The 15,758-nt window shown below is 38.7% G+C and overlaps 1 protein-coding gene across 1 annotated transcript in view; it reads left to right on the forward strand.

The window, feature by feature from the left end:
* The first annotated feature begins 1,218 nt into the window (after positions 1 to 1,218).
* The window catches only part of LOC122790903 (zinc finger protein 3-like), a 132,975-nt gene continuing 118,435 nt past the window's right edge, over positions 1,219 to 15,758 (forward strand). The window contains 2 exon segments of the mRNA XM_044058583.1: positions 1,219 to 1,280; positions 1,402 to 1,694. Coding sequence (XP_043914518.1) covers positions 1,524 to 1,694 — 171 coding nt within the window. The 5' untranslated portion in view covers positions 1,219 to 1,280; positions 1,402 to 1,523.

The following is a 15,758-nucleotide window of genomic DNA, read 5'->3' on the forward strand; positions in this document are numbered from 1 at the left end:
GTTGTGATTGTTATTCTGGATGTCACATGGTGTAAATTCAGTTTATGACAAACTTCAAGAATCTTAACACTTAGTTTGAGCCACTTTACTCATTTATTGAATGCTGCCTCACATTTAGACCTCCATGGATTCTCTTTCCCACAACAGCCTCTCCTTATCTCTTACTGTTCCAAGAATCTGGATCTACATCCCAATTAAAATTTGTGAAATATTTTCCATAAACTGTCATATCAAAACTCAAGTCTTACCTTTCTGCCATATTGGAATGGAGCTGTATTCTGATTTACCATACTGTTAAATAAATGAATGTAGTTGAAAACGTTTTCTCTCACTGAAGCTGCACTTTTGCTTAGTGTGAAGCCTAAAGATTAGTAATTAAACTGCTGATTGATGGTGTTACTTTTATTATGCTTAATGTAGAACAGCAGCTATGCACTGTTGTTTGTACCTTGATAATCACTGTACTTTTACCAAGTACGAGGTTGGGGGCAGAGCTAAAGTTAGTTGGCAGTAGTTCAGTGATGTGCATGCAGGCTGATACATGGCTTACAGATGAACTCATGCTGCATAAAACAAATTACTTTAAACCACTCCTGCTGGTCCACTCGCCATTCAAAACTTAATACGTTAAGTCTTTGTTTTCCTGTAACTAGTCTTGACTGAGAAAAATGATCTTTTGCCCAGCTTACTTATTTATGAAATGATTAAAATGTGCATAATGTAATAACATTTTTATCATCAGCAGACCGGAGTTCCGCTGTGGTGACCCCTAACCGGGAAAAGCCGGAAGACACAAACAAATTTGATGTTAAACTATTTCACTTATTTAGTTATTTTTTTTACTAGTTTTATTATAGTGTTTATTTATTGGTATTGCTGAATTCAAAGAACTTTTTGCAATTTAAAAAAAAATTGAAAAAAAGATGAAAGTTACCTGTGCTAACAATAAAAACAAATGAAGGAGGAGATGAGGGTGAAATAATGATTAAAAGTTTAGTTTGACAAGTTTATCTTTTTTCCTATATTCAAAACCCCTTAACATGTCTAATCAAATTAACATCTGAGTTAGAATTTGCTGAGGATTTGTTAATCTGAACATTAGAATTAAAAAAAAAATAGCTGCCTAAAGGGACTAATGTTCACGCTCAGGTATAAAATAATCTTTTTGAATGTTTACGGCTACATTGCCCCTTTAAATGTAGGCAGTCATTTGCTGATGAGTTCTACTTCCTGTGCTCTGAAAATGAAACTGGGGGGGAAGCTTATTGTTATTTCTGAATGTAGGTTGTGAGTTTAATGTTGCAGTTTATTTATTCAGTTCTCTTGCATCTGTAAGTTCTACAGAGCCTACACTGACAGAGTTTGATATAAAGTAACAAAGCCTTTCTTATCTTGATTTAGACAGGATCTTCCCAGCAAAAAGACCTGAGCAAATTGAGTGCTGACACATGCACTTTAAAGAACTCAGGGACTGAAGTTGTAGCACAAAAAATTAGGAAACAGATTTCAGCAAGAAAAACGAAATGCAGAATCTGTGTGCTACAAATGGGAGAACAGACCAGCACTGCAGGGAGCACAGACGGACACTGGAGTTATTCTGTCAGGATGATGAGGCCTTTATTTGTCCCCTTTGTGTTCCCAAACATTCCAGCCACAGTTTTCTGTTCCTGCATGAGGCAGCCATTGTGTACAAGGTAAGGCATAGTTCATGATGTAACAGGTTGAGGGCTGGAATTGTAACCTTTCTTCCTGTTTTTTCAGCTGAGAAGTGTATGTTTTTGTTAACAAATAGTGAATAGTTACCTAAAAATTCAGTATTTTCAGACATAGTCTTAGAGTTTAGAGAGTGTGCTACTGACTTCTGTGGATTGTGTTTTCAGGTGATGAAAAACTCTTTGTCTAAGTACAGTAGCTGTTCCAGCTGTTCCCAGTGCAGATGTTTGCTGTTAGGTTAGTTAAGATTGGTGCAGAAGTTTCAGTGGGCCTTTTTTGCTAACCAGTGGATATGTTGGGACCTACTAGACCAGTTCCTGAAATACGGGGACTGAATGGCCGAAAGATTGGACTTGTATAAACTAAGCTTGAGATGCCACTTTATTTGGAATATTCCTTTTTCTCCAATGTATAGCAGTCTTGGAGTTGGTATATATATCTGGGGGGTGTGGAGAGACTTGCCCCTCACATGGGGAGTGCAAGGGTGGGGCTTGCCTCCCTTGAAAAACAAGTTTAAAGGAGAAGATTTGCTCTTCTCCTGCGTTTTTTTTTCCGGCTTATTGGTACTCAGCATTTTGAGAGGGTGACATTTCAATGGGGGGGGGGGGGGCATTTTTCTTCAAGACAACTCCCAACAGCAGTATCATGCCACACAAATTGTTATTCTACTGAATAATCCTGGCTTTAGAATAGAAAGGTGCTGTGCCATGCTTTGACATGCTAGGGTGGGAAGAAGAAGAGGCAGCCACCCCAGGCACAAGGTGTTTTGAGGTAACGGTCAGTACAGTAGTGACATTCATTTCCATGCTGGCATTTCTGAGATACTCTTGGTAGTAACTGTATAAAGACTTCACACTTTGTATTCACTGTACATAGTTATGCTAAATTGTAGGTATAGTTATTTGTGTTGTTTTGTTGACATTTACTAAATGTGATGCAAATGAAATATATAGATAACTTTTATAAAATAAATAAAGAAGAAGGGAAGCAGTCTGAACCTGCTTTCTCTTCTGAAAGATGCACTCGGCATATTTCAGTCAAGGTAGATGAGTAAATGGTCACTACTTACATGTGAGACAAGTTGTCACAGATCCTGCATGTTATTCACGTGACATGTTCTGTAGTCACTGATCAGACCCCCAGATGTAGACAAGTCTGTCTTGCATGTAGTGATAATCTTTTCTTTCACCCACCTGGAACCAGCTCCCTACTGTCCTGTACCACCCACCAGACGACAGCAGCATCTTTAGACCTAAACTCCTTTCTCGACTGAAGGGACAATTTTCATGCAGGTGCTTTGGGTATGACTTGGAAGTTTCATCTGTTTATGCTGAATGGCAACTTTATATCCTTATGCCATAAATAAATTTTGGTTCTACGACATAAACCATTGTAAACTTGCCTTCAATTTTGTCATCGTAGCCTATGCTGGGTCTTCAGTTAAATTATCTATAAGACTTTTATTAATATATTCAGCATTATAATATAATTCTGTAAGAAAGGAGAATCACTAAAAATCACGAGGCAAACATCTTTTGTGTAAAGAAGGAAATGTTAACGTCTTTATGTTCTGATTTGCTTGTTCAGACTTGGCTTCCAGTGTTAGTATATTGTTTAAGTTTCTCCTGTGACTGTTTATGCACTATTTAAAAAATATATATTAGCAGAGCTATTGGAGGTCAGTACAGACAGCCAGAATCCTAGACACTGCACTTCCTTTATATGAGATTCAGGGCAGATGATATCTTGGCTGCTGAATTGACAGTTACATGATTTTTGAGCAGAATTGCATTTTTTTTTTTTGTATGCAGTTTGTTGGAAGAAATTCACAAAATGCTGTGTGTTAATTCCAGAACACTATGCAATTCAGCAGCCCAAAGAATGTGTCCTGTATGGCGTGGTGCAACAAGGCAGATCAGCTGCCATCTCTTAGCATGGTGCGCATCATGGAAACCTGTGTCCTGCACATAAAGGTCTGAGCACACTGACAGGATACCTACAGAAAATGTGTGCAGCATAGCAGCCCCTGCACTTTACCTGTACAAGGACTTTAAGCTTTTGGTCAATGGTATGCCATATGGCAAAAAGCATACCCTGAATGAATGTACATAGTACCATGAGTGACTTGTTGTAGTAAGACCTCATGGTACCTTTGCTGCCTTTGTATCAGTAATGATGTTAGCAGTATGTAACAGGACAGAGTAGGGAAAGGATGCACAGCTTAGCAGGCTGTTCACTCTTACATTTAGTAGTGCTGAGGAAATGGGGAAACAGTAGGGAAAGGTTGTACAGCATAGCATCCAGTGTGCCTGGTGATCTACAAGACCATTTAATGGAGATATAGGTTCATAGGTTCATACTAGGCTATCTGCCCTGGGGCATTTATAAGCCTAGCCCGATTGTGTTTGGCTTACGCCACCCCTTGATTTGAGTATACTGTGCCCTTTTTAAAGTTTAGTTTACTGTGCCTCTGTCTAATAGTGACACGGAAGTAATCCCCGGGACAAACCTACGATCCCCCATCCACTCATCAAGATTCTTCTTGAAGAGAGTCAGTGAGGTGCTCTGCCTAACATGAATTGGAATTCTATTCCAGAGCGAAGGGAGCCTCTGGGTTATGAAGCTGTCCCTCCAGCATGTTCTATTTATTTCTGTGCTGAGGTTCAAGTCCCTCGAGCGCATGGCTCTAAGGGATTTAGATTTACTGAGGTGGAGCATGTCCATTAATTCTGGGTTGGACATAGCTTTTTATGTCAGGCATAGATCGCCTCGAGGTAGGCGGTATGCAACTGAGTAGAGCTGGAGTTTTTTTAACCGAGCAGCATATGGCATCTGTTTGAGACCCTTGATTCTCCTGGTGAGGTACTTTTGGGGTCTTTCTAATTGCTGCAGGTGTCTGGTAAGGTACATCCCAAAGGGGGCATTGTATTCTATGATGGGCCTGATGAGGGATGAATAAAGTGGCACGATTACCTCTCTTGATCTAGATGTGAATCCTTTCATGATGAGGTGGGCTATGTAGAAGGTCTTTCTAACCACTTTGGCAATGTGGTTGTCAAAGGAGAGATTGCTATCAACTTGGGTCCCCAGATCCCTAATTACTTTCTCTGTACTTAATGGGTTACCACCTATGTGGTAATTTGTGGGCACATTGTTTTTGCCAAAGGGTATGACTATACACTTTTTGGCATTTAGCTTTAGACCATGGCTCTGGCACCAGTTATCCATCTCTGCAAGACCTTTTTGAAGGATGTTTGTGTCAGCTGGAGAGTCTATTATGGTGCTCAGTTTGCAGTCATCTGCGAACTTGGTGAGCCATAGTCCTCCCACATTGGCGTGTACCTCAGAAAAGTAAATACTGAACAAGAGAGGTCCCAGGACAGAGCCTTGTGGGACGCCACTTGTGACCGGTTTCAAGTCTGACATGGCTCCAGCAACTCTGACTCTGTGGGTTCTGTCTTTGAGCCAGTTTGTGACCCATCTTGTGACATAGGGGTTTATATTTAGGCTGGATAGCTTATCTATGATGCCCGAGTGGGGTATTGTGTCAAATGCCTTTGCGAGGTCCAGATAGGCTGTGTGGACTACCTTCCCTTCATCTATGGCCTTGGTGACTGTTTTGAAGAAGTCGACCAGGTTCAAAAGGCAGGATCTGCCCTTGACGAAGCCAAATTGGGTAGGATCTAGTGTCTGTAGGTCCCCAATGTCTTTGTTTATGAGTTCCATGATGATCCTCTCCATAGCCTTGCAGACTAGGCTAGTCAGGCTTATGGGGCGATAGTTTCCAGGGTCCGTGGTGGCACCACCTTTGTGGAGTGGGACCACTTTTGCTGTCGCCATTCTTTGGGCACATATCCTGTAGTGAGGCTGAGACTGTACAGCAGTTTTACTTGAGGGATTAGTTCTTCTTGGAGTTCATGTAGGGCAACCCGGGACGCCATCTGGTCCCATGGAAGCAGTGTGTTTTTTGCTTTGGAGAGGGCGGCCTTCACCTGAGCATCCGAGATGTTTGGGAGGCTGCACTCTGCCGGGATAGATACTTGCTCTTTTGGGGGGGGGGGTGGAGAAGTTTGCACTGAACCTGTCTGCCAGGATATTGGCGATGTCTGTGGGTTCAGTGTATTTTTTGTCACTTAGAATCAACTCGGAACAAGTCTGGGAGTTGCATCCCAGGTTCCTAACATAACTGAAAAAAGCCTTATGATTGTCTTTAGTGTCCTGTGCAATTTTTCTCTCTAAGCAGGCCTTGGAGGATTTTATGAGGGATCGTAATTTTTTGCTAGTACTGATCAGGGATGCCTTCCCTTTTAGGGATTTTGCTCTATCATGTAGTAGCTTCCTCCTTCTGTTGTACAGTTTATTTATGTCTGGGGTCCTCCAGACTGGATGCCTGCCTTTGGATGATTGGGTCTTGATTTTGTTTGGGATAGCATGATCCATGCATTCCTGGAGATGTCCGTAGAATGCGTTTATATAGGATTCTGCAGTTTTTGTAATATGTAAGTGTTTGGATCTCAGTGGATGGAAGGAGATATACATTACTTATATTCCATGACTTGAATTCGTGTGTGTGTGTGTGTGTGTGTGTGTGTGTGTGTGTGTGTGTGTGTGTGTGTGTGTGTGTGTGTGTGTGCATACATTCATGTGTATACTTCAGCTTTGTGTTATATAAATCCGGTGATCAAAACCTATGTTACTGCATGCCAAGTCAGGATAACTGGCTCTTATAAGCGACTCACACACATGCATGCTCCCCTGTCTGGGATTTTCCCCTCATTTCCCTTGTACACTGGTACCACGTCTGGTATTTTTGTGTCCTTTCCCCTGTGTACTGGCACCACATTTGGTATTTTTCTCTCCTTTTCCTTGTACACTGGTACCATGTATTGGATTTTTCTGTCCTGTCCCCTATGCACTGGTGCCTTGTCTATGATTTTCCCCTCCTTTCACCTGTACACCGGTACCATATCTGGGATTTTCCCCTCCTTTTCCCTGTACACCGGTACCATGTCTGAGATTTTCTCCTCCTTTCTCCTGTACACCGGTACCATGTCTGGGATTTTCCTCTCCTTTCCCCTGTACACTGGCACCATGTCTGGGATTTTCCTCTCCTTTCCCCTGTACACTGGCACCATGTCTGGGATTTTCCCCTCCTTTCCCCTGTACACTGGTGGCATGTCTGGGATTTCCCCCTCCTTTCCCTGCACACTGGTGGCATGTCTGGGATTTTCCTCTCTTTTGCCCTGTACACTAGTACCATGTCTGTTTCCCCCCTCCTTTCTGCCTGTACACTGGTACCATGTCTGTTTTCCCCCTCCTTTCCACCTGTACACCGGTACCATATCTGGGATTTTCCCCTCCTTTCCCCTGTACACCGGTACCATGTCTAGGATTTCCCCTCCTTTCCCCTGTACACCGGTACCATGTCTGAGATTTTCTCCTCCTTTCCCCTGTACACCGGTACCATGTCTGGGATTTTCTCCTCCTTTCCCCTGTACACTGGTGGCATGTCTGTTTCCCCCCTCCTTCTTTCTGCCTGTACACTGGTACCATGTCTGTTTTCCCCCTCCTTTCCACCTGTACACTGGTACCATGTCTGGGATTTTTCTCTCCTTTCCCCTGTACACTGGTACCATGTTTGTTATTCCTATTCACTGAGACACTCAGAGCTGCTTCTGCACCTTGTCTGTTACTGTAAAACACCCTTGTGTGGTTTCTAATGATGTAAAGGTCAGAGTTTTCCAGTGCAGTCCCTCATTTTTATCCACCTCCTGCATCTCTGCTTGTGCCTTTTATACCCACTAAAGTGCAGCTCTTCCAGTTGTCCTACATGTAGGTTTGTGCCTTGGAACAGCAGACAGTCTAACTGATCCTAAGAACCTCTGGAGTGTTTCATTAGTAATGTGTGATTCTAAACCATTTAGATTTCATAGCTAAATTCTTCAGTTTTACTGACTATAGTAATCTCCTGGTTATGGGTCTCTAGAGAATTTAACTGTTTGGATAAAATGTGAATGTGCTTTACCTGCTGAGTCTGTTTGTTAATGTTATATTCAGAGTATGTACATGCACTGTTAAATAATGCTGAGTGTTAGTGTACATGAGTTTGTTGTACATACTGTGCTCTATAGTTGTGTCTCAGCATAACATACAAGTACTATGTACTGTGTGTAAAGTAGTTATCACCCGTTACATAATCCAGAGTGTTACAGTATATTTTTACTGCTGACTCATTCAAATGTATGTAATGAGTTTTTCTCCCCAGGGCACAACTGAGAAGAGGCCTTGCCGAAATACACTTTTAATGAAAGGCAAATAAATTAAAAATACATCCCCCTGTCAGATTAGTAGTAGTAAATTAGTCCATCCTGGTTCTATTGCACCTTTTTTCCCTACTGTTTCTTCTCATGCAACCCCTTGATTTATTCCAGCAGTCCCTTCATATTCCTCTCTCATGTAGTCATCCTAGAATGGCTTTCCTGTCTTTTTTTTCTTTTCTGGACATTTCATAAATAGAGCAATAACAGTATTTGGAACAGTAATTTACTCATAGAATTTAAATTTACCTGTCTTTTTTTTTTTTTCAATAATCCTTTTTTTATTATTTTTCAAAACAATATTACAAATCCACACAATATATACAGTATGTACATGATTACTTCCAATGGTTACATCCACATTGTATGTCGACATCATATATTAACAGTAAATACAGCACTAACAAGAAAAAAAACAACAAAAAACCAAAGCCAACAATCTGTATTATCCTTACAACCTATACCTAATCTAAGATTGATTCTGTACTATTACTATATGTCCTGAGAGAAAGTGGAGATGAACCTCTAGGCCAACACAATGTTAAAAATTTGCTCCCATATTTTTATACTGTTTATGCTTTTCTTGTGGTCACTGATTAACAATTTATGTGCTAAAATATGTCTTATTGCTAACAATCTGAAATTTTCCCACGATGTCTGGGCCGGGTTAAGCCAATTTGAGGCTATATACAATTTCATTAGTAAGCAAATATTCATAATTACGATCCTTCTTGATTTATCTAAATTCTCTGGGGGAATATGAAGGATCATAAATTCCCAAGAGAGTGTTGAGTTTTGGTAGCCCATTTTTTGTAGCTGCAGTTTTAATGAATTTCACAATTTATAAATGCACTTACAACTCCAAAACATGTGTAACAAGTCCGCTGTCTGATCTAAGCATTGTGGGCATTTGGGTGAATTCTTCGAATCAAATTTGTGAAGAGTGAGACTAGTATAGTAGGCATTATTAAATATCATCAGTTGCGTAAATACCAATTTTTGAAGGGATACTGACTTTAATGTTAGACTAAATGCCTCCAATATCTTACTGTCATCTACCAATATTAATTTCTCCTTCCAGTAATTCGATAAGAGAATGTGTTTATTGTATTTCCTCTCTTTTATCAATTTATATGAAGTGGTTATATATTTTCTGTCCTGTAACAGTGCTTCGCACAGATTACGAGATATATTTAAGTCCTCTTCTTTAATTTCAGAGTTATTAAAATAATTTATAGCCAGATCTTTCAGTTGCCTCACGATAATTAAATAAGAAATAGGAAGATTCATCTCCTTTAAAATATCATGTACTGCTACCCCCAGGAAAGGGTATAAATCAAGTATGGTTAAATCCTTTATTAGGGGGAATTTCTTTAAATCTATCAGTTGACTACCAATTGTTAAATTTGGGTTCCCATGGAAAGGTTGAAAGACCATCATATACTTTAGTAAGTTTAAAGAAGTGAAAAGAGTTTGAATTGATGTTACATAGTTCTTAATATGCTCCATTAAATCGTATTTACTAAGTGTTCGATTATTTAAAAAGGGTAGTGCTTTACCGTTGATTCCCACTCCCCTTACATGCCTATAAGTTAGGAGCACCCATTTGGGTGTCCATTTCCTACTATCACTATCAAAGTAAGTCACCCTTAAAATCCTGTTAGCATGAATCACTAAATAGTAAGTTTCAAAATCTGGTAGATCAAGCCCCCCTTTGATTTTTGGAGCCATCAATTTCTCATATGATATCCTCGTCTTCCTGGGTTCCCAAAGAAATCTCCCCAGTCTTATATGAAACTGTTTGTGCAGCTCTAAAGATATATAACATTCTGGGAAGAACATTCATTTTTATAATTGCAGCTCTTGCCATCAATGGCAACTTCAATTTACTCCATCTTTTTAGATCCAATGTTATTTGATCCCAAGTTGACTTAACGTTATTCATAAAGAAATCTCTATTTTCAGTTGAAAATACAATCCCCAGATATTTTATCCTTTCTTCCATCATTACTTGTCCTATCAGTGGTAACAGTGAAAAGGGTGTGGGTGTCTTTAGTGGGAATATTTTGGTTTTTTTGAAATTTAGCTTATAATTGGAGATTCTCTCAAAGTTTTCTATTGCTGTTAATATTTTCTCGGTATCAGAAACAGGTGTGGTGCAGTATATATTTAAATCATCTGCGAAGGCAGCCATCCTAATCTTTATCCCATAAAGTACTGGAGAATTATAGAAGACATTTTGCTTGATGTGTAAAAATAACGGCTCCAAATACAGATTAAATAAAATAGGAGATAATGGGCAACCCTGTCGGGTACCATTTCTGATTTGTATCCTTTTAGAGCATTCGTGATTTATGAATAAATTTGTATATGCATTGTTGTATAATTTCCTTAACGTTAAAATAAACTCCTGAGGTATATTAAAATATGGCAGCATGTCAAATAAATATACCAAATTAACTCTGTGGAATGCTTTCTGTGCGTCAATTATTAGGGCATACATATTAAGATTTTTATGCTTCGCATAAGAAATTAATGTGTGGAGCGTTAATGTATTGTCAGTGGTTTGTCTCCCATCTATAAACCCCGCCTGTTCCTCTGATATTATTAAATTTATTACCTTTTTCAGTCTATTTGCCAGAATGGATGTCATGATTTTCATGTCTATATTCAGGAGTGATATGGGCCTGTAGTTATCTGGATTTTTGGAATCACTTTTCTCCTTCAATATCAGGATTGTCCTTGAGGCATTAAAATGGGGATCATTAATTCTATTCAGAATAATATAATTGAAAATCTGTGAAAGTACTCTACTCAGAATATCACTAAAAGATTTGTAGAATTCCGAGGTCAGACCATCTGGTCCTGGGGCTTTATGAGGCTTCAGCTTCTTGATTACCTCTAAAACCTCCTCCACTGTAATCGGTTTAATTAACTCTCTATGGAAGTCCTTATCAATAATGGGGAAAGTAATTTTCTGTAGAAAATCTTTCCTATCTTTATCTTGCAAAAGTGCCTGCTGATCGCCATAGATCTGGTTAAAGATTAGTTCAAAAGTATTCATGATATCTGCCTTATCAGTATGTGTTTTATTGTTATAATTTATTTCAGTAATTACTCGTGTTGATTTCGTCTGATTAATAATACGAGCTAACGCTTTCGAGGGAGTTTGAATATGATTTGCGTATTTTACTAAGTTTCTTTGTTCATAGAATGTCAATTTTCTATTATGAAGTAGAAACAGCTCTTTCTGACATCTTAATAAATCAATTTCTGTCTGTTTATTATAGTTCCTCATCAATTCCTGGTCCAATAATTGAATTTTGGTTTCCAAGTCAAATTGTTCCCTATTTTGCATTTTTTTATAGTACGTAGCTTTCTGAATAAAGAGTCCTGTGAATTGCGCTTTAGTTGTAGCCCATTCTATATCCATGGGGTGTCTATTTTGGGGAATATTATGCAGTAACTGTTTGAGTGTCTCCTTACCTTCTTTTAATATATCCTCTTTAGTCAATAAATATGGATTTAAGGACCAATTGTACCCTCGATGCCTCTTATTATTCATATTATTACTGTTTAGGGTTAAAGTAATCTTAGAGTGATCTGAGAGTTGTCTAGCTTGATTAGAAACACTACGGTCAGCTGAAATCAATACCTCTGAGATTAGAAAAAAGTCAATTCTCGACCACATTTTATGGCTGCTTGAATAAAAAGTAAAATTCTCTGCTTTTATTTGTAAGTGTGTATGCTTAAAAGGGTCATACAGTTTGAAATCAGTTTTAAGTTCCTTCAATGCTACCATTGCCTGCTTATTAAAAGCTTTAGATGAACCTAACTTATCTAATTTGGGATCTTGATATGAGTTCCAGTCACCTCCCATCACTATATAACAGTTATTATATGACTGTAAAATGGAGTAAATTGAAGTTATAAAATGATGCTGATTAACAGTAGGGGCATATATACACATAAGTACTAAGGTTTATCATAAAAGTTGGATGTGAGAATCACCAAACACCATCGTCCCTCTTGATCCATTTTCACATCCAAAATTTCTCCTTGAAAGTGATTCTTAATTATAATTGCCACCCCTGCACTGTTTGTTGTCCCTTCCGCCGCCACAATCTTCCTAATCCATTTCTTATCATTCATTGCCTCCCACTGGTCATTGGTCATATGCGTTTCTTGTAATAAAATAAAACCTGCTGTTGATTGGAGAAACAAATGCAAAAATAGCTTTCTTTTTTTCATGTTCTGGAGTCCTTTGACATTCCAAGATTCTATTATCCACATTTAAAGCTTCTTAAAAATGTACTTCGATATCTAATATTTTTTGACAACCTTAGACTAACGTATGTTGGCATATCATAAATTATTTGGAAGCAAAACTGCCATCCCATCCCTACCCAGTGCCTATCCACTATTCCTCTGGACCAGGATGAACATAGGTTTTTCACATTACTTGAAACCCTCTGAGTAGCTGACCTACTAACTCTACTACTTAACAATAAAACCTCATGCAAAAAAACCTACAACAACTACTTCTACATCTACAAAGCTTAATCCAAACATTCCCTACTAAACACTGCTTACAACTAACTACAGCTCTGGACATATTTTCTATAGATATACAGATATACTAATTGTTCTGTGAAATTCTAGTGTAGCTAACTTCTATCAATATTTATATTCAGCAATAGCATAAAAACATTTTAATTTCTTGTCCTATACAATATTAAGTGTTAATTGACATAGAAAACACACAGTTGTTTAACATTTCACAATAAACCTGCATCCAGTTTTGTTTAACTGATCTGACTGTTTTAGTTAGCTGTATTCCTCCAAAGCAATCTTACATAATGACCTGCTAACACTTTGTAAACAATGCACTCGACAGTAAAACTATAATTGCACTTTCACTTATAGTAACTAGTTGTACCCTTATACCACACCAATTTATGTGTTTTTTGGATTTTCCATATAAAGAAAAAAATATATAAAAGAGAAAAGAGCAAAGAAATTAAAAAAGCAGAAAGACAACACAAAAGAAAAGAAAAGGAAGAAGGAAAATGTATTAATTTAAACATTTAGAAACACATTCTTTTATGTTCTTTATTATTGTCTCAACATCTTTTTATCATATTAATCTAAGCATACTTATACAATTATCTAATTGCAAGTGATATAACCTATCTAAAGGAAGAAAAGAGAGAGATAAAAGAAAAAGGAGAACTACAGTACCTTATTCCGCCACTATATATTTCAATACCCTTCTGTCTTAACCATAGCATTCACAAAGCATTTACCTGTACAGCTATATCTTCATACAGCACCCTGAAGTCCTTTACCCTATAAATAAGTCCAAAAAGCTTTGTTTTACATATCCACCAGTTCTTTCTTCTTCCCAGCTGTTAATCCTGTTAGGGGAGCCTCGTTTCTTCCCTTCGCGTTCGCGACGGGGGAACCAATTCGCGGACGGACCTCCTGGCTGCTCAGCACTGAAATCGGTCCCCCTGCTTCCTCCGAAGAACTTCCTGTTGCCTCGTGGCTTGCTGGCGCTCACTGAAGCCATAAAACTTCGTGAAAACTTCGTGCTCAAGCTGGAACAACGAGATAAGAAGATAAAAAAGTGATTCTCAAGGCCTGGTGAAAAAAAAAGAACACACAAAGGATTTTAAAGCCTCGGATCGTCGTAAATGAAGAGTCCCATCATAGCTGATGCTGAAGAAAGCCTGGATGAACTGTTCACATTTCCGAAGGTGGCAGAGCCTTGAAAAGCTTCAAAAAGGTAGGTCTTGCTTCTTTTTTCATGCTTACTGAGTATTTAATGTCATCCACTGTAAAGATTAAAATATTGGGATATTTCATTTGAAATCTAATACTTTTATAAATCAGAAACTTACAGTATGGAGCCAGCATTTGCCTCGATTGTCTTATTTGTGCTGGTAAGTCCTGTGCTATGGAAATTTTATTATTTTGCCACATTATAGATCCACCAGTTTTTTTTATGGTTAACAGTATTTTGCTCACATCTTGATAGTTCAATATTTTGACATAAACAGGTGTAGGTGTATTTGAAGCTTGTGAGTCTCTGAATGCTCTATGCGCCCTTTCTATGACAATCTGTTTAACACCCTCAGAGTCCTTGAGCAGTATTTCAAATATTTGTGCAATGGAAGTGTTCAGATCATTTATATTGAATTGATTCTGGGATCTCTCTGATAATTATATTGTTGCGTCTGGATCTTGCTTCCAAATCCAGAATTTTGTTTTGCATCATTTGAATGTCTGCCCCATGAGAATCTGTTCTTCTAGTGAGCATTATTATTTTGTCTTCAATTTCAGCTATTCTGGTTTCCGCTTTCTCCATTCTTTCCAGCATCCGATTACGTGTCACTAAATGTAAGCATTTGAGATGTTAAGTCTTTTAAGGCTTCCTGTATAGGTATCAGTGCTGATTTAATTTCTTCCTTGGTGACCGGTTGATCAGGTTTACTTGTTACCCCTGCTTTTGCAGTCTCCTGCTGTTTAATTGTTTTCTGTCTCTTGATTATAGATTTTTTCTCCGGTGATTGCAATGCTGACAGTTTAGTTTTGGTAGTTGTAGTTTCCATATTTTTGTCTTCTTTTGACATTGTGAAACGCTGCAAATAGATTTATTTCCCGAGGAATAGTTTCAGATGTGAGATAGCTCAATCCTTTGTTTGGTGCTCTGTTCAGAGTCAAACTGACAATCGGTTCCAATCCTGCTATCACCAAGTATTTTTTCCCGATTTTTCTTTCTCAGAAACAAAAATGACTTCTAGTAGTTTAGTAATTGCTGCCAATTAGCATATTAACTCCGAGTATATCTCCACAGGGTTGATTTTTTTCTCTGGTATTTGGAGAGCTGAAGAACTGCAGTGCTTATAGAATGGCGGCCATCTTTGAATCCCAAATTTACCTGTCTTAACCCTCACAAGGTTTAAACTCTGGGAATGGAACTTGCATGGATTTTAACTTGTTGATTCATAGTTGTGTCTTCAAAACTATAGGTAGTCAGATGTCAGCAATGTCTCCCTGCAGTGTGATTGGGATGATGCATAGAGGGCTTATCAGCCATAGTACAGCCAGCTGTGTGAGCCATGAGCAGAATATTTCTATTCAGTCAGTGCACCATGGATGGAACTATCAGCATGGCATCTTAGCCATGTCAAACGTCCGTGAGTACAAGAGGCCTTGTTTGAGGGATAAGGAGCATAAGCTCAAGGGGCCTTGGTCATGCCTGAGGTGAAAGATGCACCACAAAGATGTCTGGGCCATGCCAAAGGTGTGCAGTAAATACTGCTTAAATATGGTGTGAAGGAAAGTGTGTGTATTGAATGTTAAGGACATGCAGCCAAACAGACTGTGAATCCCTTTAACTCATGATACACCAGGCACCTAAACATAAGAAAAGTGCCCAATTAAGTGCTTATGGCCATGCAGCTTGTGTGTTCATTCAGTTAGTGGTGCAGTACCTACCATGTCAGAGGGAAACTGTCCAGTACAGATACATACTGCTACATCTTGTGCATTTGTTATTGGTAATACAGTGCAAGCCATGGCAGAAGGAAACTGTCCATTACATACCAGTGCACCCTGTGCTTATATTTAAACCACATATTGCTGGTATCTGGGCAGGTGGAAATAGTTCAGTATATGGCACACGACAGTGCAGCCTCTTCACCCAAAGCAGAAGTGATGCAG

Source organism: Protopterus annectens, chromosome 16.part0 (genome assembly GCF_019279795.1).
Source record: "Protopterus annectens isolate FY-2018-M chromosome 16.part0, PAN1.0, whole genome shotgun sequence".
Lineage (NCBI taxonomy): Eukaryota > Metazoa > Chordata > Ceratodontiformes > Protopteridae > Protopterus > Protopterus annectens.